Source organism: Vigna umbellata, chromosome 1 (assembly GCF_029865625.1).
Source record: "Vigna umbellata cultivar VRB3 chromosome 1, Vumbellata_1.0, whole genome shotgun sequence".
In the NCBI taxonomy this organism is placed as follows: Eukaryota; Viridiplantae; Streptophyta; class Magnoliopsida; order Fabales; family Fabaceae; genus Vigna; species Vigna umbellata.
Window position 1 is genome coordinate 49,652,449 of NC_142165.1, and position 27,546 is coordinate 49,679,994.

General features: G+C 30.4%; 2 protein-coding genes and 1 non-coding gene across 3 annotated transcripts; 1 reads left to right on the forward strand and 2 right to left on the reverse strand.

Moving 5' to 3' along the window:
• The first annotated feature begins 10,293 nt into the window (after window positions 1-10,293).
• On the forward strand, window positions 10,294-12,625 carry LOC148205621 (protein GRAVITROPIC IN THE LIGHT 1-like). Its single transcript, XM_088103605.1, has one exon. The coding sequence runs from the start codon at window positions 10,791-10,793 to the stop codon at window positions 12,174-12,176; it is 1,386 nt and encodes a 461-aa protein (XP_087959731.1). The 5' UTR covers window positions 10,294-10,790; the 3' UTR covers window positions 12,177-12,625.
• Window positions 12,626-15,606: 2,981 nt separating this feature from the next.
• TRNAI-AAU (transfer RNA isoleucine (anticodon AAU)) lies at window positions 15,607-15,680 on the reverse strand. The gene has a single exon. It is a non-coding gene; the product is annotated as a tRNA-Ile (tRNA).
• Window positions 15,681-20,313: 4,633 nt separating this feature from the next.
• Window positions 20,314-20,782, reverse strand: LOC148205623 (precursor of CEP14-like). Its single transcript, XM_088111528.1, has one exon. The coding sequence runs from the start codon at window positions 20,733-20,735 to the stop codon at window positions 20,445-20,447; it is 291 nt and encodes a 96-aa protein (XP_087967654.1). The 5' UTR covers window positions 20,736-20,782; the 3' UTR covers window positions 20,314-20,444.
• Between the last annotated feature and the right edge of the window lie 6,764 nt (window positions 20,783-27,546).

Here is a 27,546-nt window from a genome sequence, read left to right on the forward strand (position 1 = left end):
ATTTAAAATTGTTAGGTATATTATCTTTATTTTTTATCTTTTATCTTTAGTTAGTTTGTTATTATTTCTTATTTGTATTTTGGGTTAACCCATATTTCTTCTATTACAAATAAAGGACTCTATGTGTATATTCAACACAAGAGAGATTAATTTCATACATAATTTTCACTATATTCAATAAAAAAACAAAATATAAATTAATGTGACACTAACTTTAACATTATTTGTACAATATTATACTCTATGTATCTCAAGACCATTTGATCCTATCAACTATAGTCTTGAAATAATTATCTAACTAAGACACCTATATCATCCACCAAATATCCAGTACTGGGTGTCTTGTAACTACTAGAACTAACAAGACAATTATCGAATATTTTGCAACAACTATCTATCAAATATAAAGGATTGTACCCTAAAGTAGTAAGTTCAATGTTACATAGTAGGTACCAATGGCTAATACTGAATACTATGTTTCCCAACCCAAAGGCTACATTCACTCTCTAATAAGCACGCTTCTCCTTCTGTTTCTCATCGGGACAGGGTATTGCCTACTGAAGGCATTCTCAATTAAGTAACTTAAAAAAAATAGTTGTAGTTTATTACAAGTAAATTGATCATTGGGTCTATAGTACTACTACAAAACATGTTTTTTAAGTCTATTATTTCAAACTTTTTAAATCTGTTATTTCAAACTTTTTAGGTCTATTTTACAATAGACTTAGACTCGGTAGACTTAAATTTGAAGTCTGTCGTAGACCAACATACTTAAAATTTAAGTTTGTTGTTGACCAACACACTTAAAATTTTAAAATTTAAGTCTGTTGTTGACCAACACACTTAGATCTTTGTACAATTGTAAAAAAACAAAAATTTTATTTTTAACATTTTATTTGTTTAATCATTAAACCAAAACCTAGACAAAAAATCAAATTATCAAATAAATTCACCAAAAATCACCCAATGATTATAAATTAAGCTTAAAATAAAAAATATTAAACATATGAAACTATATATTTTAACAATTCATTTTGATTTTTAATATAAATTTATTGAAATAAATACTTTTAAAATTACCCAAATTTACATGTCTAATATATGAAATTAGAAATCGTTAATTGAATAAAGTTATTTTATGTTGAACATGAGAATCAACCGACTTACTTTATTAATCTTCCCCATCAAAATAAAAGAATTAAGTTGTTAAAATATTTATTTTCATTTCAGCACTCAAGGGTAAAGTTTTATGGAGTTCTTTTTCTTTCCTCTTCCCTATGATATCTAATCATTAGTATTTTTCTAAGTTTACTATTATGCTCACCTCTTTAAACCAACGATACAAATATTGTGTATTAAACCAACGATACAAATATTGTGTATCTCAAAGTTAGCCTTCAGCCAAAAAAAAAAATATTGCTAAGAATTTGGTTTAGGTTAAAGTTCATTGATTAACAAAAGTAAATATTAATTTTATGGTTAAATATGTTTTTGGTCCCTTAAGTATCACACGATTTTGGGTTTAGTTCCTACTCGAAACTTTGATTGCTTTTAGTCCTCATAGTTTTGAAACTATTATTATTAGTCCTTAAAATTGAACGACGTCAACTTTTGTTTGATGTGGCAAACGGCAAGGTCACGTCTTATGCCAGCTTGCCTCTTCACTCTCTGCCACGTTGCTTGTGCTTGAACTTCGTTCATCTTCTTCGGCAGAGCAATCACGGTTTTGCTTCTCGTGCACCATCACCCCAATCGCGCAACAACCCAAGCCGCAGATCAAGCAAGCATCTCCATTCTTCACCTGCAAAGAATCCAAACAGCGGAGCCCTTTTTCTTCCTCGCGAGTCATCCATGGTATTCCCAGAATCACCTGAAACTCAGAAAAATCCAGAAAACGCGAACCCCAATCGCAAATCGCACCGTGCCGGAAGACCGAGTTCGCTCCGACCAATCGAGAACCACGGCCAAGCGAAATCCCAAATCGTGCATGCTGCGAAGAACCCTAAATCGCCTAAGCCTCTTCGTCGCGCCTTCATCTTGCAAGCTCCCCTGCACCAACTCAACACGAATGTTTTCCATGTAGAATTGTTGTTTGTGACATGCTAAAACATGGCATGCTTTTTCAACCTCTTCAGTGAGGAAAAGAAAACACAACTACTTGTAGAAGTTGTCTTTCATGCTAGTGTACTGTTGTTTACTTGAGGAAGAATGTCTCTCTGTGCTTTTTATTTTTTGGGATACAATTGTATGTGCATTTTTCTACAACTTTCGTTACTTTCATGATTAATTGGCTTCTTATCCTCTATTCTCTAACCTGCAAGTAGTAATTAATTACCCCGTGTTTTAGGGGTCGACTTAAATCACCATGGTCACAAAGGAGAAGAAAACACGCTCTGTCATCTCATCAATGGAAATCCTTGTTTACAGAAGATGGTAAATTCTATGATGGTGGAAATAAGTTCCTTGATTGTACTTTTTCATCATGTATATATTTGAAATTTATTCAGATAAAATTATTACAATTATTGATTATACTTTAAACATACAGGTATGACTTAGGCAACACCAAGGGTGAAAGAGATGTTATAAGAACTCAAAATAGGTGGGAATGCAAGTTCTATCTCCAAATGTTTGATTCATTTTATTGCTTGTGCTCAACCCATCATGTACTGTTAGACTTAAAATGTATATTGTTTGGATTTTTTCCTTCCTGGGAGGGGTGTTAACATCATTTTAATTTTATTCCATATCTTTATACACAGAAAGCAGTATGAGAAACTCCGCAGACAATGTCAGAGACTCATCAAGCAAAGTAATGAGCAAAATAAGTTAAATGAAGTCGGTGAAATCAGCTTTGAGGGAGATGGTAAACTTCTGTCTCAAGATTCTGGTTCAGCCAGTTCTGATGATGCAGCCAGTGCTAGGGAATCTCTTTCTAGTGAGGATAGAAGCTCTAATGTTGACCGTTCCGACAATCTGTCCAGTACCCTGTTGGAAGGAGAAGATGTGAATAATGTTGATGCCTCTACATTGGATACTGATTTCTCTTATTCGGACTCCTCTGAAGGTCCTAAAGTAATGCAGGCAGTTCCTTCTGATGATGTTAAGGAACATACCAATCGAGACAAAGCTTCCTAGGAAGTATCTTCTACCACAAAAGCAAAAATCCCATCAACGCGGAAAATCCTTGCAAGCCGTGACATCCTCCCTCGCATCATCATCGTCATCTAGATGCGCCGTCAACAGACCTGCAAATCCGAAAACACGACAGAAACTCCATTCGTCACCTGCAAGAGAGCAACCCTTTCCTTCTCGCGTTCTTGACTCATGACAACGTAAGAAAGAAGAGAAAAATTGTGGCGCAGGTGTAGGGGCAAGTTTCCCTAATCTAGCAAACCCTAATTTGGGGTGGAAGGGGGCTGACACGTGCCAGATGCTTAGTGGCCAGATAAAAAGAAAAACAACGTGGCAAAGACTAAAGAGGCAAGCTGACATAAGACGTGGCCTTGCCGTTTGCCACATCAAACAAAAATCAATTAAACCTCACTACAACAAATGAAAAAAAAAGTATTATCACAAATTCATAAAAAATGTCTAATATCTGAAATTAGAAATTGTTAACCGAATAAAATTATTTTATGTTGAACATGAGAATCAACCGACTTACTTTATTAATCTTCCACATCACAATGAAAGATTTCAGTTGTTAAAATATTTGTTTTCATTTCAGCACTCACAAGGGTAAAGTTTTACTGAGTTTTTTTCTCTCCTCTTCCATATAATATCTAATTATTAGTATTTTCCTAAGTTTAACTATTATACTCACCTCTTTAAACCTACGATAAAAATGTTGTGTATGTCAAATGTTGTGTATGTCAAAGTTAGCCTTCAGCCAAAAAAAAAAAGTATTGCTAAGAATTTGGTTTAGGTTAAATTTCATTGATTAAAAAAAGTAAATATTAAGTTTACAATACAATTCTTTTTATTTTATTATGAGTATAACTATCCAAATCTTATAGAACTTGATTAAATCCATTTAATCTTACTATTATAAAAAGGATTTTGACGTATGTTATTTTCGACCTTTAAAATTTGCCAAAACATAAAAAATATAGTGGAAAACGTTGATTGACGTTGGAAGAAAAAAAAATGTTGATTGTCATCAAAAAATTGGATTTTCAGACCTTAATTGATATCGGAAATTGACATTTTCAGACGTTAATTGACATCAGAAATTGACATTTTCAAACATTAATTGACATCATAAAATGGCATTTTTTGAAGTCAAAATGATTTCGAAAAAGTCACTTCCAAACGTCCCTCCTTTGTTTTTTATAATAAATTATTCATTTTTGAAGTTTTACCAAACCTGAAAAGCAGAAAACCAACAAATGTAGTCCAGTTTCAGCATTTCATATATCGAGAACTCATTTTCATATTTGTATGAACTAATCAAAGCTATATATTAAAGTTATCACAAGTAAAAACCTGAAAAATCATGGGAATGTGGCTAACACAGATTTGTATGCACCATCACCCATAAAATGAAGAAAGAGTTGTCATTCTGTCAATTCTTACTATGTAAGTTAATAGTGGTGTTACAGTAGTAGTGAATGGTGTTACATTGACTAGTGTATAAAACCAATGTATGAAAGCAATCGGTCAAAACGAAAGAAATTCATACATAAAGTAGTTAATTAATTTGCATTTGTCTAAAATAAAATAAATATTACATGTGTCATCGCTGAAAGTTTTGTTTGAGAAGAGTTTGAGCAAAGAAGAAGGTTTCATGCAAAGATAAAGTGAATAAATTTTCACTTTTCCACCCAAATTTTTAATGAATTCACTAACATATAACATCTGAAAAGTGATATTCTGACGTCTTATAACTCTTTGACATATGAAACTAAGACACTCAACTATATGTGGATACATTTTCACCTTTCCACCAAACATTTTTCATGAAATTTACTGAATAATATGTCGAAAATTGAGAATTATGATGTCTAATGAATATATGACGTAAAAAAATATAAATTTTGACATTGAAATTGAACATTTATTTACAAAAATATGATCATTTATTTTTAATATTAATCTTTTTCATATTAATACTGAATGCGGGACGTTGAAATCTTATTTTGCATTAGTGTATCACAACCATTATAAATACTTGAGATAGGCATTAAAAATGACTTGTTAAATTCAGAAAACTTGCGTATGAACATTGGAATTCAAGTTTTCAAATCTAAACTATTGAACTATTACTCGTTTTCGAAAATCACAACAATTTGCTCATGAAAAATACTGAAAGCTTGTTTGATTTGGGCCTAAAGATCACAAATAATGGGCTTTTGTGATATTCGGTCTACTGGTAAAAACAAATAGGACACTTCTTTATGCATCTCAAGTTTTTCTTCCTACATCTCTAAATTTTCCCTTTTTTCATTTTACTCTCTTAATAATAAGAAATCGGATAATATAATTTAGGAGAACTAACACGATCAAATAATATGAGAATTGTGATATGAACCCGAATAATAAATCAAATTAATTTTTTGAAAAGTGTAATTATTAAATTTCAGAATCCAATAATATCTAGGAAAACGTACACAATTTTCAAAAATATACACTCACAAAAAATAAATTTTAAAATTCGTCAAATAAAAGAAATTACACATGATCAAATTTTGAAACCGAATAAAAAAATAAATAATCATATTTAAAATCCAATAAATAAAAAAATTTAGGTTTAATCATTTTGTAAGTCTTTATTTATGCAGAATCGTCTCAATTAAGTTCTCGTATTTTCAAAGAGCTCAATTAGATTCCTATTTTTTTAAAATTGGCTCAATTAGAACCTTGTCATTTATTAAAGTGGACGACAGTAAAATTTCTCTATCTTGACTTGCTAAGTGTACAATTCCTAATGATGTGGTACAATATAGTTGGCTTAGGTGAAATTTATATTATTTTAAGTTTTAAATAAGTTAAATTTAATCAAAACACAACGTTTTATTAAGGATAACTTAGGGATTTTGTGGTTTGATTGTTGAGTGTGTTTAGGGAAAATTGGAGATAGGTCGCAAAGGCCTTAAGGTTAGCGATGGTCTCAATTTGGTGCAACACCTTGAGATCGGAGAAGTTGTACACAAAGATCTTGTGCGCCACGACCACCACAATGCGGTCGCGCCGGAGTTGGACGCCTTTCACCTCAGAGCGAAAGGATAGCTCGCAGATGCAGCAGGACTAGTGGTCGTCCCGGATCATAACCTTGTTTGGGGGTAGCGTGGGTCGGCGCGACCACTAACGAAGGCGAGTATGTTGCAGTGGAAGAGCATGTGGACAAGGCCAAAATCGTAGTTGGGGCCGAAATCGCGGCAGAAGATCTCCCGGAAAGGGTCGCAGTTGTAGATGCGAAAGCCGCGATCAGTGGCCGCGGCGAAGCATCCAGAAAGAAAGGTGGAGGAGCATGGCGGCATGGGAGTCGGGGGTTTGGGCGGCAGTAGGGTGGATACGAGGGTTGGCTCCTCAGAATCGAGGGCTTGCGGTGGTGTGTGAGACATTATTGGAAATGTAATTGATTCGAATATGGTAGAAATTGAAGTGTTTGATTCTGAAGGAAGGTTTTGGTTTTGTGTGGAGTTGAAAAATGGAAGAAGATAAGATAGGTCGAACAAAAAGGAAGTTGTACTGTATTTCGCATACACTCAGGAATCAAACCACAAAATCGTAAGTTATCCTTAATAAATCATTAAAACGTTATGATTTGATTAAATTTAACTTATTTAAAACTTAAAAGAACATAAATTTCACCTAAGACAATCACATTATGCCATTTCAATAAAATTTGCACAGTCAACAAGTCAAGGTAGAGAAATTTCAAGCTCGTCCACTCTAATTAAGGACAAGATTCTATTTGAGCAATTTTACAAAACTAGGGACCTAATTAAGCTCTTTGAAAATACGAGGACTTAATTGAGATAATTATGTAGAAATAGAGACCTCCGAAATAATTAAACAAAAATTTAATACAAATTTCAAAACCCAATAAATAAAAACATTAACCAATTTAAAAAAAAAAAATTCACACCAAATATAAATCTAATCCGATACACACTATACGAATCCGGTGCATGCATGTGTTTACAGCGAGACCAACATCCACTCTCATCATTACCTTCATCCGTTTTTCTCTTCCCCGCTGCACATCCATCCTTCCCATAAATTCTTGGACCACGTCAATGGACCTCCATATTTGGTCGACTTATCGAAGGAATGAGTGAACAAGAACCGGAACCTTCTTCTGAACCGGGTTCAGTTTCAGAAGCAGGTTACTCTTGTTGAAGATATCTTCTTCCACGTACTCCCAATCATCTTCACCATTTTTCTTTCTTTACTTTCTTATTTACTTCTCTTATATTCTATTATATTCTACGCTATTATCTTAGTTTTGGTCACACTTTCTTTTTTTTTTCTTCTCATTAACAACTTTTTAAATATTAAATGTATTATTCATATTGAATGAAAATATTTAAACCCTATAACGAGTGCATTATTGAAACATATTCTATTTACTACATTCATGCAATGAAATATAAAAATCTATCAAACCAACGAACATTCACATTATTTATAAACGAATTAATCACTTTTCGCGGCCGGAGAAAAATGGAAAAATTCTACTAAAAGGATAGATAAGAAGTTTATTATAAAAATGTATAATAGCATTCTCATTCAAGTTCTTATGTTCTATTTTTTGTCTTTAGAGTGAAAGGATAATAAAATATTATCATACTGTTTACTATTGTATGAAATTATTTTAGGCGTCAATTTTATACAAACTTAAGATAATATATTTTTAAACAGTATAGGGATGTAATATTTTATTATTTCCAATGTATCAATCACAATTTATAATCCTTTTAGGTTGATCCTCCACTCGGACTGTCAATTTATTTATACTTTTTAGCATAAAATGTCGGCCTAGCTTTTATATAATTTTATAACTTCTAACACGTTTTTATTTTTTATTTTGAGAAAACAGTCGGGAAGACTTTTATATTATTTCAAAAGATGGAATTTTGTAAGGTGAAGATTGTGATCATTTTTATAATTTAATTTAATATTTAGCTAATGTAAAATTTTTAACATTGGATGTATGTTATAAGTATAACTCAATTTTACGTAACTCACTTGTTATTTGTTATGTAAGACTAAATATTAATTGATGGTAAACTAATAATAAATGAAATTGATTAATGAAATAATATGTCAAACAAATAAGAAATTTTATTAAGAAAAATTTTAACTTATAATTTTGATATTAAATTGAGATGTAAACTATAAGTTTAACTCATTCTTACCAAACTTACATGTTTATATTTATCATACACTTTAAATTAACTTTATTTATATTTGAAAAAAACGGTGCACTCTTGTATTCAAACTTAAATGATGTTTTGTTTTGATTTTAAATTATTTTAAAAGTAAGTTCTTCTTTAGTTTAGGTTTTTTTTAGTACTAGCGACTTTAGTATATACTACACAAAGAAATATGGATGGAACTTGCAATATTTATTTAAAAGAACTCTGAAGAACAAAGTCAAATAACTAGTGAAATGGTATGTACTTGTTATTAAGTTTCAGATGAATCTTTAATTCCAAATTAATGTCAATTGAACGAGCATTGACCTCCTTGATGAAAATAAATTTTATAAAAAATATCCATAAAAGATAGAAATATGATTCGAACCTAATTGTGAATCATATGTTAGTGATATGTTGATATCACGTTTGTTCGGTTTTCAAGAAGATAAATCAAAATATATTATAATAATCCATTGTTGTCCCAAGTTGACTATGTTGTACCCCATTTCCTGCATGTTTTAATTAAGAGCTGAGGCTATATTTCAGTCACAATCATTCTTTCGGCCCTGTCTCTTTTCTCATGTTTTCCCACCATTGCCACAACCTTTGGTCCCATCCTTTGCTTCTGTAGGATTAATTTAAGTACAACTAATATACCAACAATAACATACAAATATAATCAAATTCAAATTCAAATTTTCATATGATCAAGAAAAAGCCAAAGTCCTTTAACGTAAGAGTGGAAGCACATAGTTTTATTTCTCTTCTTCTGCAAACTATTTTACAGTTATTGACAAAACCTCAAGAAAAGGTCTGTTTCTTCTTCATTTGCTGCATTCCGAGACAGACAGAGACACCTCTTCTTAAACAAATCAAAACAAAACAACACTCTCTTTTTTTCTGCTACTTTCTATTTTTATTTACTTCAATAAGTTTAGAGTTTAAATTTATAATCGAGATTCGTGTACATTGAAAATCTGTGTGAAAAGAATCGAACTACATAGTTCACACATGTCAATATTTGCTGCGTAGTACTTGCTCATCTGGACTTGGCAGTCTCCTTTTATAACTGAAAAAATTAAATTCGGGTAATATTATGGTATAATATATACTTGGAATGACTTGTACAAATTTTGAATATATAAATAGAAATAATATTACTTTAAAACATTGTTACATAGAGTTATGTTACTTTATCCATGTAGAATTTCCTTTTGTAAAAGGTAGATGAGATCTGAATGTAATTTAATAACTTTATGCATTAGTTGTTTATTTTTTACTTTTACTGAATACAATGAATAAAAAGAATGCACGCAGAGCATTTTTCATGCTTCTGTCTCTGCTGTGCTGCACTGCTGCTTAGTATTCCTTCACTTCGTCTCTAGAGAGTTTTGATAACCATTGAATTGAAATAGCTTTTTGAAAACCACAATAATGTTTCTGACTGTAGTGTCCCCCACAAAATAAAAGCTATATATGCGTACGTATTTAAATTTTTTAACATAAAGCCTGGATAATGGTAAACTTTATTCAGGTTGGCTACATAACTACAAAATATTTGTAGCCGTTCATGTACCTACAGCTACAATGAACCACTTCCAATAATTAATCGAATCTTTTCTTGAGGTGCCAATATGAAAAAAAAAAATTACTCAAAATCTTGCTGTTTATCTACATAAATAATTACTGTGGAGTGCTTAATAACCATCATTTGGTTTTCCAAAGAAGAAGATATTTAGCATGCTGGTAAAGACAACATCTCTAGCTCCTCACATGTTTCATAATGTTCTCCATCAGACAAGCATCACAGATTCGCAATGACATTTTTACTATATATGTGCATAAGTATTAAACTGTGTATTCTTATGTATACCTAATAGTTTGAGGGGAAAGCTGAATTGTATGGTTGGTAGGGTCGACAGGAAGATGATACCCATCAATCACGTAAGGCAACAGGCCCCACACTATCATCTCTCTTGGTAGCTCTACAGGTATTATTCGAAAAACAAGTAGCCAAAGGAAATAGAAAAAGGAAAAAGAGTAAATAATCAGTGGCTTTGGCTTCTATCTCAAACTTCTTCTACTACAAGCCTACTTCCAGTATTTAAGATCTTTCGTCACAAAGCTAAACCATTCCTCCTTTTTCTTTTCCCGCGCTTTAAAAGCACTCTTATTTCCTTAATTTTCTCCATTATATTAATATCACCCCCTGCTAATCTCTATCCTCTGCTAGAACACTGATTTGATAGCATAGTCAAAGATTTGAGCCTGCTTTTCCAACCAAAATCTCCTTTTTCGGCTAACGTTTTCTCTCACACAAGTTCCCTTTCTTGGATTTCATTGATTTTTGCTGTGAACACACACCCAACACACGTTCCCCCCAAACTCTTATGCTTCAAACAACAAAATCTCTGTCTCCAGATGGAAACCGTTAAACCAAAATCAGCACTCAACAATAGGAGTAAGAAACTGGCGAAGACGTTCCAGAAGGTGATCAGCCTCCGAAGTGCAACCAAACTCGCTTCTAACAATGGCATTTGCATGCTCAACTCCCACCTCAAAGTCAAGGAGGATCTCTTCTCCGATCATCAGACCAAAACCCACCAGGGAAATGGCAGAAATAGAGCAGTTATGGAGGCTCTCGTTGCAAGACTCTTCGCTGGGGTCACCACCATCAAAGCAGCATATGCAGAACTCCAAATGGCGCAGCACCCGTACAACAACCAGTCCATTCAAGCCGCGGATCAAGCCGTGGTGGATGAACTCAAAGCCATATCAGAGTTGAAGCGCAGGTTCTTGAAAAAAGAGCTTGATCTTTCACCCCAAGTCACCATTATGCTCGCGGAGATTCAGGAACAGCAGAGCCTGATGAAAACCTACGAAATCACCATCAAGAGGCTCGAAGCCGAGGTTGATTTCAAGGACTCCAACGTCTCATCGCTCAAAAAACACCTCGACGACTGCGTCTCCTTCAACAAAACACTTGAAAAGAAGCTCAACTCGAGTGGCTCGTTGTCACTGTTCGATAACCTCAGACTTTCAGCGTTGATTCCAACCCATTTCGTCCATTTTCTTCACCACACTTTGCGATCAGTTAGAAGCTTCTCCAAGTTGATGATGGCGGAGATGGAGTCTGCTCACTGGGATCTCGAAGCCGCCGTCAAGTTCATCCACCCAAATGCAGTTTTCGCCAAACCAACTCACCAGAGCTTCGCATTTGAATCGTTTGTGTGCATAACAATGTTCGAAGGCTTCAACAATCCAAACTTCAGCGTGCAAGAAGACCCGCCTCAGAAACACTCACTCCAACACGGACAAAGTCTCTACTTTGACAAATTCAAAAAGCTCAAGTCTCTGAACCCGAAACAGTACTTAGCCCACAACCCAAATTCTTCCTTTTCCAAGTTCCTGAAATCCAAGTACCTTCAAGTGGTGCATGCCAAAATGGAGTGTTCCTTGTTTGGCAACTTGAACCAGAGGAAGGTGGTGAACTCTGGAGGGTACCCAGATTCCGCTTTCTTCATCGCGTTTGCAGAGATGGCAAAGCGCGTCTGGACCCTGCATTGTTTGGCATTATCCTTTCACGACGATGTTACTGTTTTTCAGGTGAAGAAGAACACGAGGTTCTCTGAGGTTTACATGGAAAGCGTGACAGAAGAACCTGTTTCAGCTTCGGGGGAATCCTCTGATTCCAATTCCGGTGAGCTTAGGGTGGGTTTCACGGTGGTTCCTGGTTTCAAAATTGGTAAGACAGTGATACAGAGTCAGGTTTACCTCTCTCTGGTGGGTTCTCCGGCAAGTTCCTGATACGCATCATTGTTAGTATTAATTACTGTATTAGTATCCTTCGCCACGGTAATGCTAATGTTATAAGTATAATACTCATAATGAGTTGTCAAGTATATACGGAGCGTTAATTTACAATAAATGTTTAGAAATTTATTAAATATATAATAAGGAGCATTAAATGAATACTTGACAACTCATTTTCTGTATTATTATTATTTGAGGGAGAGAGCAAAGTATTAATTCCTGTATAATTAGGCATTTTTTAGGTTATTATTGTATATTTGGTCTCAGTGTAGGGATGTTTCAGGTGCTCTTTTAGACACTCTCCCAAGGAATTTATAGTACAATACATTTGGTATACACACCTTCTCAGTCTCTGTTTTCTTTTTCTTCTCTTATTGTCAATGTCAAATGTAAATCGTCTTGTATAATGATGCTGTAGTATAATAAATGAAGTATAAGTCTCTCTCGGTTGATTATTGATTCATTTAATACGCCAAGTATAGGAGTAATGATTCAAAGCATAATCATTAGGGTGTGTTTGACTGGAGTGTATGTGAAGTTTTACTTTAATAAGCATAGCCTTCATTACTTAACCAACGTAGTGCTCAATAATAAACCCTTGTATAAAGTAAAAGTCCAAAGTTTATGGCTATTTTACGGGAAAGATTTTGATGATAAGGTTCCACCGCTGTTGATGTATTATTATGTAATAAAACCATAATGTCGTATGTTTTAACTACCGTGTCATGTTTTTTGTTTATGTAATTGAAGTGTAAAATGAGTACACATTATGATGTTCGCAAGAGAATAATAAGAGGGCGTGTTTGTTTTAATTTAATCTCTCAATTTAGGAAAAATTACAAGAAACATTTTTTTACTTAAACAGGTTTGACATTTTTGAAAGAAGAAACCTAATCAGTGATATTATATGATTAGTGTTAATGATTGAATTTGAATGGAAAATGTTGGATTTGATAGAAGATGGGAGTGTAAGGGAAGAGTTGGGTGTGTGCATGATTGATGGGCCAGGGGTGCAATGAGAGAGAGGAGCCAACATGTGGTGGCAACATCATATTCTTTTGATCAAGAGAGAAGGAGAATGGTGTGGTGGGGTAGGAGGTTATCAAATTTAAGGGCCCACAAAAGGGAAACTTTGAGTGTCAGATTTGTTTCTTCTTGCAAATACTTCCATTTTTTTTGTCAGAAATAAACTCAGTGACTGTTGGAACAGTAATGGTTCAAACTTGATATTTGAATTTGATGGCAGAAAAGTAGGGAATATGCTGCTTAATTTGCTCGTTAACCTAACCCGTTAATCTGTGTGGTTAACCTTTAAATAAAGCCAAATTAAGCTAGTGATTAAATAACCATGTGGAGTTTTCCATTTTGTGGACAAAGAACAGTTGAAGAAAATATGGATTTGATGGGAGACAGAAATAAGATACGATAGAGACTTGGGCATATGATAAATTTTAAATATTGAAAGAAGGGTACAAAGTAATGCGTTACATGAAATGAATATAAAGAAATATTGAACTTGTTCAAGCAATGAATGTCTGACAGATAAACAGAGGTAGCATTTAGAAGTGTACGTTGGAAATTTTTTATTTGTTTGGGGAAACTGTTATAGTTCACGAGATGGCTAGGCAAACATGTGAGGACTATATGTTACTACTGCTACACTATAATTTCTGCCGTTTCCATACTGACTATCCCAGCATTCACCCATTTTTTTAGTGTAAACGTGAAATGAATTATTGTTACCAATTCAAGTGTTTTATTATAATGAACAATGATATAAATAAAGGGTATTGGTGATTTGAAGAATTTTACTTGAATGATGATAATATGTTTGAAATTAATTTTGAAGTGAAAGTTGAGGATGAGGAAGCATATGAAAGAGAGTAAGTGGGAATTGTGATGCAATTGGGTAAAAGAATGTTTCCCGATTTGGATATTTTAGTTTATTCGTAGCTTGATGTGCACTCCGAATACCAAAGTCGAGCTAATAAATACTAAAGAGCTCTCATCGATCAATCTCTTTTAACAAAAGTTGAAATGTTTGAGAGCGTCATCATCAAAGGAAACCTCTCTCACAACATATTTCATGAGGAACACAAAATCCCTTTGTTTCTTCAGTTTCTTCATGCCATTTACACTTGCCAAAACATGTGCCCCTTATATTAACACACCACGTGGACTTATTTTCTTAATAAACTAAGGTTTTTTTTTTTTATTTCGTCTAGAATACAAATGAGGAGCACGTTTTTGTTATTTTATTTCTGTAATAATTTATTTCCATTTTGCACGATGTATTAAATGAAATGGACACATTCATCTTCTTTATTAATTTCATTTTCAAGAATAAGTTAGATTTTATTTATTATTAACACAAAAATAATTTATTACGTCAATATCATTTCATTCAGTTTTAATCTATAAAAATTAGTGTGAAAAATTCACTATGAATATGTCAAAATTTACATTTTACCTATAAGTCTTAGCTTAAATTTGTTTATAAAAGTTCTAGCGCGTTCTCCTTTTTCCTTTACTATGTGAACAAAAACTCTCGACTACGCGACAGAAACATGAAACATTGTGCGTGAATAGAAGCATTGTGTGGCGACAAAAACATGTTATGCGTGAATAGAAGCATTGTTAACTATTTTTTACATTGTTGTATACCTAAATGTGTGTGTATATAATAGATTATTTAGACTTTGAATGGTTTATTAAATGTGAGTCATTAGTTATTTTGTTTTCAATTTAGTTCCTATCTTATTTTAGTAAAAAAAAAATTTGTTAAATTGGTGTTGATACCAGTTTGAAAGGCAATCACGTGTTAATGATTTTTAGATTCTCTAACCCATCACTCTATTTGTTTATACTCTCTACATTAGTTTCTACTCTTTCTTGATGTTGTTGTGGAGGTGCGATGAGTAGAAATAGAAATAGTGAATGGTTTGAAAAGTTGAGAACCACTGAGATATATCATCTTTCCAATCGTGTAAAAGATGATCACTGGAATATAATTATGTTTAGAAAACTGTAACAATTCCAAAGTTTATGCAAGTTCTAACCAAATTTATAATTATATTTTAAATATTCTAAGTTTATATTTAAAATTGTTTTCAACTATTTCATTGTTGTTTGGTAATTTTTGTTTGCAGTATTGTATTCATAAACAAAATTGTAGACTTGATGCTACAATTTTTCGTAAGGTAAATGAGCCATCATAGATAATGGATTTTGAAAAAAAAAAAACCAATGTTATATGTGATGTTAAAATATGTGATGTTAAAACAATTATTTTGAATGAAAGTTAACCAATGTTATATGTGATGTTAAAACAATTATTTTGAATGAAAGTTAACCAATGTTATATGTGATGTTAAAACAATTATTTTGAATGAAAGTTACAAATATAATAAGAATAATAAAAATTTGGCCCATGCAGGTCTCGAACCTGCGACCTTGGCGTTATTAGCACCACGCTCTAACCAACTGAGCTAATAGGCCACATATATATAATTAAATGTAAATATTAATAATAACTAATAACTGTGAACATGTTTACTGATTTTTATTTTACACCGGTATTACTTTTTTGTTCTTCTTTTATCTAAATTAAAAAATCACTACTTTCAATTATTTATATATTATATAATATTAGATGATCGGTTTGAACAAAATGTCAAGTGATTATTTTAAATATCACATAATAATGTCGAGATACATTTCACAAAAATTCTTAAGATTTATGAAATAAATCATATTTATTTATCTTGAAATAAATATTAGAAAGTAGAAATAATAATTTGAATTCTCTTTAGAAATAAAACTTTTAAAAAAATACTACATAGACTAAAAGAAAATGTTTATGCATTTTATTATAAGATCTAAAAATAATTATTTTAAATTTTGTAACAAAATTATAGAAAAAACTTACTAATTTTAGGATTTATAAAAAGTTATAAAAACACCCGTAGACATGTGAATAATTTTGTAGGATAACAAAATTAACATTTTTTTCAGAGTGAAATCAATCTAAAAAATAAAGATAAATTAAACGAAAGAAGAAAAAGGAAGAGGAGAATTGTGTAAAATATTTTTAGAAATACACGAGACGAGTGAAGTGAAGAGATAAAATGAAACTAAATTTAAGAAATTAAGTCTACAAGCCTAAAGTACTAAATTAAATTAAAAAATATGTAACACAAACAAAAATATTAAGATCAAAATATAGAATAGTATTAATATATCGTTACTCTGTTTACATACTTTATGCTACCTGATATATCCCGAAAGATCCAATTTTTAGTGTGCCTTTGCAGTTCTTTGGAGAATGTTTCATCTTGTATCTCCAAAAATACCCTTAATTAATTAGGTAGTTATACGTTAATTTTATGTTTGTTCATAAATTCTATACTAAACATTGACAACAAAGCCATTTCACCCTATCACAAAACATGCATCCCCACATTTCATTTATTAAACCCTGCATCCCATTTTTCCAATCAGCAAACATGCACTTCATTCATTTCCTATCTATTAAAAAATCCTACACCTCATTTTCTTCAGTTGTTTAATAGTGTTTCTCTCCCAACATTTTCCTCTCTACTCCATATCAATTATTGTCCTGAATGAGTGTTATAGGAGCAAAGACTGGGAAAGAGAGCAAAGAGAAGGAGAAACTAAAATACCAAAATGAGAACCTGTGTTAGTGTGCGCGCAAGAGAAGAAAAAAAAGAAAAATCAAATCCGAGAAGAAAAGTGTTGTGTTTCTGTGTCTCTGTTGTGAAAAAGAACAAGTTTGCAGTGACCGTGGTGCCTGTGTTGCCAAAACAAAGACTTGTATGTGATGTACTATGTGAGAAAGGAGAGTAAGACAAATGTAACAAGAGTGCTGTGAGAGAGGAGAACGAGATGAGGTGAAATTCGATGCAAAATGCACGTAAAAGCAAGCCTCTGAAATTGAAACTAACACTTGCAGGAAATCCTTGACCAAATTTCAAAAAATATAAAACAGTTTTTAATTAGGATTAAAATTGAAATTTTGTTACAGTATAGAAGTGTAGGATGAAAAGTTTGAAGTTGAAGGCCCGTCTTTGGAAACCCAACCTTTCCATGTCTTATAAACAATATTCCTGTAATGATATTTTCTTCGTATATTACTATAATTGATTGAAAAATAGTTATATTAAAAAAATAAAGATTATCAAAATAATTGTGATTTTATTTTCACTATTATTAATGTCAGCTCTTAAATACATACGTGGATCAAAATTTTCTAATTCAAAATCAAACAACGTGGTCCAATAACTGCAACAAATTAATAACATGACTAAAAGTATAGGAATCTAGTGGCGGAATGAAATCATCTATCTACTTTTTTCCTTTTCAATTGAGAAATAATAATTCTTGAAAAAATTGGCAACAGAGAAAGTAGTATTTTTAGCAAACACAACGTTTTAATAATGAATTATTGAGAGAAAATAAGACGCATAATAACTTTGGACAACACTTAACTCCTTTTAATGAGTTGGAAACTTGATAACCTGTATTAAAGTTTACGCACAGTTCTTTCCCCCCTGAAATTAAAGGAAGAAGACAAGTGTATTGGAAACAATGAATAAAAGACTTAAAGCTTTGAACATGTTATTCAGACCATCCGAAACATTATGTCTTCGTGTACAAATTGATCTGTAATTTAATTGAATTTGAGATTTTTGAGAGAAATATGTGAGAAGGTGTGCAGATGGCAAAACACAGGCGAGTGACGGTGATCCCCCTTATAAGAAAAAGAGGTTTTTGAGTGTTTTAATGGCAGACCAGTAGTTGCATACATGGACCATCTGCAACCTCATTTTTTCTTTCCTACTACTTGTACTTTCAAGTTGAAGATCTCACCTACCATGCTTTCTCAATTTGTGTATAGTATATATCCAACACACCTTTTCTTATAAACACTTGGAAATCATATTTCAAACTCTTACACCTATAACCATTTTTTCAAACTTTATTTGTATCAGATTGAATTTATTAACATATCTGGGATCATTCCACTTTTTCTCCCACAAAATTATTATACATTAAACTTCCTTCTCTTCTACTCTTCTTATCAAATCACCAATAAATGTACTATGTCTGTTATTATGTTTTAATTACATGGCTAACAAAATCAACTAAGACTGGTTAGAGGTCTTTAATAAATTAGCTTTTTAAATCATCGATAACTATAAAATGACACTGACCAATATTTATATTAAAACCTATTTTTAATTATCCTTAAAACATTATATTTTTTTAATGCACATTTTAAGTTTTTAAACTAGTTTTGGCTTTTGAACTCTAGTCATTTTTCTTTCAATGCACTTTCATTAATAGTATATTTCATTGAATAATTAAATTACAACAGCGTAACAAAATTTATCTAAACTTTGGCTTACGTGGAATTGAGGTTAAAATCGTTAATAGCACACCTAGTAATGATTAAGTAATGATTAATATTAATCATCAAATAATAATTAGGAACTTTACGTAATACTTCTCCCCTATAAGTATCGTTTGGGTTTGGATTATGTGAATGTTACATATAAGCACCATTTTATATATGAATTAGTTTCTAATCATTAAAACATAATTGAGAAATAATTTGTAATACCCATTTTAAAGAAATTGTATATAAAGATATGAGATTAACTTAGGCAATCTTTTAAATTCTTAAAAAGTGTTATAACTGAAAAAGAAATATTGAAATTCTTAAAATTAATCTTGGGTATAGTAAAATTAATTAAATTAATAGATTAGGAATCTTCCACGGTGTTGATTATTAGATATGCTCATTTCACTTTTATTATAGAATGTTGGTTCTTGTTTTTACTAAAATTGAACGAGAATTTTTTAGGATAACGTGAGATTTTTTATCAGCAACTCGCTAAAAAAGAAAGATCCATCCGCAACTGTTTCTCTAATACTAGATCATCAAGAGCATAAAAATAAGAATAGTTGTAAGAAAGTATATCTGATTGAGTGAGTATTAGGCAGGTTTTAGAATAATTGAGGTGTTTAGTTATGATTTATGTGATTTGCATAATTTGAATTATGGGGAAGATACAGTTTTATACTGTAAAAATTCATTATAAAAAAACAGTAAAAAGTTAACATTGCACGTTAGGAGTACTATCTACCTTTACGAACAAAAATGAAGTTAATGATAATCATAGGTGTAATAAATTTGGATTTTTAGACATTTGAATTAAGAAGGCAGTGAGAAGACTTTTCTTTAGACGTGGGAGAGAATTAAGATTAATTATTAGTTCTTATAATAAGTAATTAAAAATTATATTAGTCATTTAAAAAAAATGTGCAGCTTTTATAGGTGATTATATATAATATACAAAATTTCTCTATCTATGTATGTTTATATAATTTAACCTTTTTTTTGTTGGTAATTCAAATTTATTTGAAAAATTTTCGTAAAAATGATTTATTATAAATACATTTGTTTTTAAAAAATGTTTGCGGAAAGTGACATGTCAACAAAAATAGCACATAGAAATCAGGAGGAGAAAATATTTCTTTTAATCATGTGTCACTTCTTAATTAAAGAGACTGAAAAGGAAGGTGAAAAGTATATAAAAGTAATTTGGATCTCTAACCATCGAACCATATCATCGCCGAGTCACAAGTACGTACTAAAACACACGCACAGTTAGATTCCTTAAAAAACATTGACTAAGATTTAACTTTTACTTGTGTGTATTAAAAAACTTTATTACAAAAGACAAATCACACTTTAAGAAAAGCTATGCCTTAATTATAATAATAAAGCAGCGGTTTTAAAACAGAGATACCATCAAATCTTTACACACCAACTCTTCAGAAAAAAAAAAAGTAAGTGGAAGCTTACCAACAATTGTCTGGAATGGAGTTTTTTTTTTTTTTTTTACAGTTTTTACAATTTCTTAGTATGACAACAGATGGAGCCATGTTCAAAGTCGGAGTTCCAGTTGAGAAAACTTTGATGCAAAGGTTACTCATTGACGTAGAGTTTAACATTTATTCATTCATGTTTCTCATTGATGTAATCGTAAAGGGAAAGCAAGTAGTCCCAAAACAGAGGAAATCACATACACATATTCATTCCACTAATTTATTTATTTATTTATATCACAACATCACAATCCAGCATGCAAAGAATCTGACTTATAACAAAACTGAACCAATAATAAAAAAAATGTGGTAGGAACGAAAGAAGAAAGAAAGAGAATTGATTAATCATTAGTGGCCAACACCAGGACTAGGGACAGATCTTAGAAGAACACGATCGATTGTTATGAGGTGTCGGGATATGAGCTTCTCATCAACCTCCGTGGCGTGTCCTTTCTTACTTGGAGAAGAAGGTGGCACGGTACCCTTAGGAAGGGCACTCAGAAACAAACTGTCCCTTCTTGAAGATGGATTCACCTTATTCTGCTGGTTTTCTACAACAAGTTTTCTTGCCTCTAAACATGACCAAAGTGAAGCCAAGAGAATCATCAAGAGGAGTACCACAGTGGTGGGTCGTGCCATGTTAATTAATATGAGCAAACGATTGAGAAAGAACGAGAGAGAGAGAGAGAGAGAGAGAGAGAGAGAGAGAGGTTGTTGTAATATATATTTATATATATAGATATAGATATATGTATAGAGAGAGAGAGAGAGAGAAAGAGAGAGAGAGCTTGGAGATGAAGCTAATTTTATGGGATAGAGCAAAGTCAAGAGAAAGTGGCGTGGGGTTTGAAAATCCAATGTGTTTCAGAGAGGAAGTGGAACGGAATTGAATGGAAATATCGGTGAGTCTATATAGTTAATTAATTGGCATATTCATCATAATTGATAATATATTTAAATGTTACAATCCCATACGCAGTCATAAAAATTAAAGCAGTTTTGTCAGTATCTGTCTTAACACCTTTTTCTTAAAGTCGCATATTAATTATTTAAAATTATTAATAATTAATTATTTAGTGTTACAGGTGTAATATTCAAACTGAACATTTTCAGGTGAAGCTTTAACAGTGTACCTGCGAAATTTCCACTCTCAAATAAGTGAGCATACAATCATTCAGTGGATGAAGTACCTCAAATATTAAGGGTGTGTTTGGAGAATTTACATAATTATGTGTTCTCTTTATAATAAAAAACATATATAATATCAATTAATAGTAAAGATTGTTAGTGTGATTTGTAGTATAGTTATTATAAAAGTTAATAAATTATTATATATATAGTTATAATTAGAATGATTCGTATCTTAAATTATGATTTATAGTTTTTGAAAAAATATAAAAGAGCTTTGTAGTACGAAGTGTGGACGATCTGAGTTAGGTGAGGGCAGCCGGCAGGTTGTCTCTTGTTCTTTTGTTGACAGTTACCTGTCAGGATAAAAGGAGTTAAAGAAAATGTCTTAAACTGTTTTATTTATTTATTTATTTGGTTATTTGGAAAATAAATATTTCAAGAAATTGAGAAAAGAAATACATAAATAATATTGTTTACTTGTTTGGGTTGTCCATTTTTTACTTGTCAAGGTTAAAAAAGGTATCTTCAACTACGTTACTTCACTTTTTACTACAAAAAGCAATCATAAGTTACTGAAAGCTATAACCAGTTCGAGTGATTTTTAATATATATATATATATTAATATATATATATATATATATATATATATATATATATAATACCTAAAGTTATAGTGTAAACAATTGAGAATTTTGTAGTTAATTTGATTGATATAATAAAAATTTGAAAATCTATATATAATACCTAAAGTTATAGTTTTGATGGATAAATAAACTAAAATAAATCTATAATGCCTAAGTCATGTTTTAGTTTTGCATGTACGTATATAATCTCATACAAGTATTATAGTTTCTTAATAGCAAAACTATTTGTTATAATACATATTTGTCTCTTTCTCTTAATCAAACTTTTTTTAATCTTTTCCTAAACAATCGCTAACCACACCAAATATCAATAAGACGTACATAATCTTCTCTAATAAGTTAATAAGCTCCGTGAACTTTCTTAATCCAGAATTCAGAATCACGTGATGGATTTATAAGAAATAAATATTGAATTAGAGATAATTTTGATATAATTATGTGATCATCATTTGAGAAAAATATTGAAATGACTTTACCAATTAAAAAAGAAGTAGGCATGATTATAATCGTGGGCGTGGCCCCGTGTGAAGCTGCCTTTTGGGTTTATGGTGGGGTGGTTAGAACTTTCACTCCTCGTGGGCCAATACTACCTATAACTTCTTTATCTTTTTATATTCATAAATTTCATGAACCTCTTATCATATTTATAAAATTATTTCAAAATAAAAAATCTTACGACATTTATAAATTTAACTTCACATGAAATTTCAACTAGACAATGTTTTACTAAAAGTTAAAGTTTGTTGTTGGAATTGGCAAAAATATATCAAATCATAGTTTGCCAACCATTTATTCAATGGTGCTAGTGTTTGACCTATATGATAGTTATTGGCAGGGCCCTTCAAGGACTTTGGAGATCAAAGCAAATTTAAACATGAAATTGTTTTTTATTAATAAAATAATTTATTTTAATTTTATAATAAACTTAATAGAAGTATATTAATATTAAAAAAATGAGACTTTTTTTAAACGTAATTTTATAATTAATTTAATAGAAATATATTAGTATTAAAAAAATTGAGACTTTTTTTCGTAAGCTTACGAAAATTTGACCTGTTTAGGAGTTTAACCGACGATGTTATAGAGACATTATATCATTCTATTACAAGTACATGTTTTATGTTTTTGTTGTAGTAATTATGAAGGAAACATTTGTATGAATTTGGAATTGTTTTGGGTACAATATGCTCGGTCTCAGTTTGTGGTATTATATTGAATTCATATCCTATATATTCTGATAATTAAATATATAAATCAGTGTAGAAAATAAAACTCACTTCTAATAACTTGCATGGAAAATTTTCGTTTATAATATTTCCTAATATAAGATAAACGGATAGTTTTATTATTCCTAACATATCATAAAGGTGATAACATTCAAATGGTGATTATAGAATTACAATGTGATTTATTTTTCTAACATTTAAAAGAAATTAATCAAATAAAATTATAAAATAATTTATTTAGGTTAGGAAGTGAATTTTAAATTAAACACAACTATAAAACTTTTAGTTTGTAAAATGAGATTTATTTCATATTGTAAATTCCTTTTATTTTTATAATAGATGTTTCAAACTCACTTTTATATTGATGTATAAAGTGAGATTAGACATTATTATTAATTTGACAGCGATTTAATAGAATATAACGAGTCTAACAAATAATAAATATGATTATTTTGTATAATTTTAATATTATATATTAAAAAATAAATTTTAAATTTAATTCAATTCTATAAAATAAAGATAATATTTATTTTTATATTATAAAATCTTTAATCGATATGAAAACTTTATCATTTGTCATTGTTATATGTATAGGAAAGTATCATTCAATCAATCTTAGTATATATTACTTTTAATTTTTTAAATATAATAGTGGAAAATATTATTTAATAAGATAGAAAATCGCAAAATTTTACAATTGTGAACCAGTAGAAGAAGAATAGTTTACTACTATTTGAAATGGTAATATAATAATATGGCTGACTTATTTCTAATTAACGACATGGAAGGAAATGTTGGAAAGAGAGTAAGAGGAGAAGTCAAAGTTTGTTGTTGGATAGGGTTACGTGTATGGCAAATACTTTTTTATCTTTTAAAAGAAAAGTACCATAAAAGAAGAAAAAGGTGTTGGGAACTATGGATACAGTGACAGGCTTAATCATTGAAACATGTCACAGTTCAGGTGTTTTTCTTGAGACATTATTTACCTAATTACCGAAAGTACTCTATCATGTCTGGTTTTATGTCATCATAAAGTTGAAACACCATGAAAAATGGCAGAGCCACATTATCATGACAACAACATGATATCAGTAAAAGCACTCAACAAAACTGCTATGTCCTCGAATCATTTCCCATGAGTAGATGCACACTATCATTTCCATCTCAAGGATATTGTAATAAGATAAGATGTATTTTTAAATATTAAAGGAAGAAATTAAATTCATAATCTTTTTCACTTTTTCTTTTAATTTTTACTATTATCAAATTTTATAGCTCCTTAATACGATAATACAGTGTTCTTGGGAGTTTCTTGATTCGCATGCAGACATTGAGAATGTTTTTGAAAATCTGCTTGCTATTTGCCAATGCTCACCACTATTAAACCTTATTTCCTTACAAACCCGTGTTATGTTTAATAAATAATCTATTATTTTAGTTATCTTTGTCTTCAGATCATCATACATTAAATTGCAAATATACAAGAGATGGAAAATGAATGCTTGGACTCAATTGTAATACCTCTAAAGATTATTCTACCACGGAACAGAAATGACTTCACATTCATCGTGTATTAACAATTTGACGGCGAATTAACATGAAGATATTCAAATTATAAAATCCATGAATTTAAAGTCTGTGTTAAAAATAAAAGTATAAAATTGTAGTAGTAATGGTATGTTCTGATTATTATGTTTTAGGTTGCATGTGTTTTTTGAAGTCATCAATATGAGTTTTTGTTTATCAGTGATCATAATTGTATGTTCTAATAATTCTTGTGATGTTTTTATATGTAAATAAAGTATCTTGTAGAGATAGAGGTGGGTTGGGCATCTAAATTACATAATTTAGATACTATATGTAGTTTATTATTGATAAATAACTAATTCTATGATTAAATATTGTTGATATTTTGTTTTAGTTTATGAATTTCAATTGGGCTATTTAATATGTGAAATTTGAATACATTGCACGATTTGGTCTAGTATACTTTTAGTTGGTTGTGTCTTTTGAATGAAATGAATTATTGTTTTGATATTGTAACTATTTATGAAAACTATATTTTGACTATGTTTGAGATGTCCCTGTGAAGTCTTTAAACTAGTAATATGGCCATATTTGAATTGCAATATGAAATTTGAAAGTAATATGAGGCTAGTAAGTAAAAATTTACTCAAAAGTGCTAAATTACATATAGTTCAAAGCTCAAAGGGGCTTTTGCAAATTGACTTAGTGTTGGGCATCACTGATAACCCTTGGTGCCAATGAGACAATGGCTCCTCTGAGTTGGTTATCGTTGAGCGAGGGTCCTTCTCGTTGGACGACACTAGAAAGAGCTCACTAACTTGGTGTCGTTGGGTGCCAATCAGGATTTTTGGGTGCCAGAAGATTAATTAAATCTTGGGAGCTTTAAGGGTCCTCTGGATAGGCGACTACTAGACTTGTTGGGCATTTAGGGTGGCACTAGGCGCCACTTAACTAGCATTGGACGTTACTCTTCTAGGGACTCCTCTGTTTGAGTGGTGTTGGGTGGTAGTTGAGTGACTTTAAATATGTTTTCTAAATTTCACTGGTTTCTTTGATGTATATATGTATGCTATTATAGGATGGTTATAATGGATATTGTATGAGATAATTGTTAATAAGGTAAAGTGTGATTTGTTTTGGAGAAAGGAATTTCAAAGTTTCATTTGTTGTGTAGTGTATGCATCGACGTGAGAGTCCAAGGTTAAAGGTTATCCCAATACTCTATTAATCACTCAACTCATATAGAGAAGAATGGTTGAGGGGTTGAGAATGATAGGAAGTCTTGGTCTAAAGAACTTTTTGAAGTTCCAATGACCTGGATATGATTAATGTTGTGGGTGGGAGGTATCCATTACAAGTGATAAAACCTTATGAGATTCCATATCGATATATGTATTTAAATAATTAAGTTTAGAAGTGTATTTGGTTATATAGTTTATAGACACATGATTAATTACGATACAACATTATCTTTTATTAATACATGATGTTTCTTTTGTATATTATTTTACCTTATCTTCTTTGTTGGTATGTTTTGTGTTTGTATTTTTCTTTTTTGAAATAAACACACCTTAATGTTAGTAGATGAAAAAACATATTTAGAGTTTTCCTCTCATAGATGATGAGCCAATTATTTTAACTATGGGACGATAATGACCCTATTATATAGATCTATTTAAAATATAATTTAGAAGCTTAGTATAAAAGTTTTATCTTATTATAGTCTAATTTGTTATCACTGTACTGATATATATATATATATATATATATATATATATATATATATATATATATATATATATATATATATATATATATATATATAATGGTTGGTGTATACCTAATTCCAACTAGTTTGTAACATCAATTCATTAACAAAATCCTGATCTAGTAAAAAAATATAAATAAATAACGAAAAAGAAATAGTGAGAATTCTTTGGTTTGGAAACAAACAGAAAAGGAAAAAAAACAATGTTTGGCTACTATTTGATTGTATTTTACTATTTTTATTAAAAAATATTTATTAATTCTATCATTGTTATGTTATTTTTGTATTAACTATTTGATTTTAAAATAAAAAAATAAGAAAGTTTCTTAGTAATAGAAGTGAGAGATCCATATCTTAAGATATCCCATATGGATATTGTAAATTTATTTTTATTTTGAGTTAAATATCTTTTTAACTTTTAAATTTGGATGTGAAATTAAGTTTCGTTCTTTTTTAAAATTTATAAACATTTTGGTTATTTTAAGTTTCGTTCTTTTTTAAAATTTATAAACATTTTGGTTATTTAATTTTAAAATTAAATAAATATAGTTTAGATTTAATAGTGTCTCTGATTCATATTTGAGTTTAAATGTTTCAAATAAAATAAATAACTCAAATGTAAACTTAAAACATTATCTACCATATAAAAAATGATAATATCATTTATTAAAATGATTATATTTATTTAAACAACTATTTAAAACATGTAGTTAAATTAAAAAAAATTATATTAATTTATTTTTAGAGTTTGGGTACCAAAATGTGTTAAAATTTAAAATAGAGAAATTTTTTAATTTCATTTAAAGATTAAAAATATATTTAATTCTTTTTATTTTTAATTAATATAGATTTTAACTTACTATTAAATTGGGATTAACTAATTTTTGTTATTAAACAATCACATATAGTGTTAGCATATTTGAATGAAAAATTTAGAAGGATTCCACTCTTATAAAGTGAATTTAATATAAAAAAGTAGATACATTATAAAAACAAAAACAACAATGATGAAAACAAGAAATAATTAAAGAAACAAAAATGGATAAGATAATGATGGATGACAATTTTTTGTTGAGCCAATACAACACTCCTTTTTGTCTCTTATTTTTACTTTTTCTGACAGCTTTTTGTGTTTTCTAAAGTGTAAAACAAC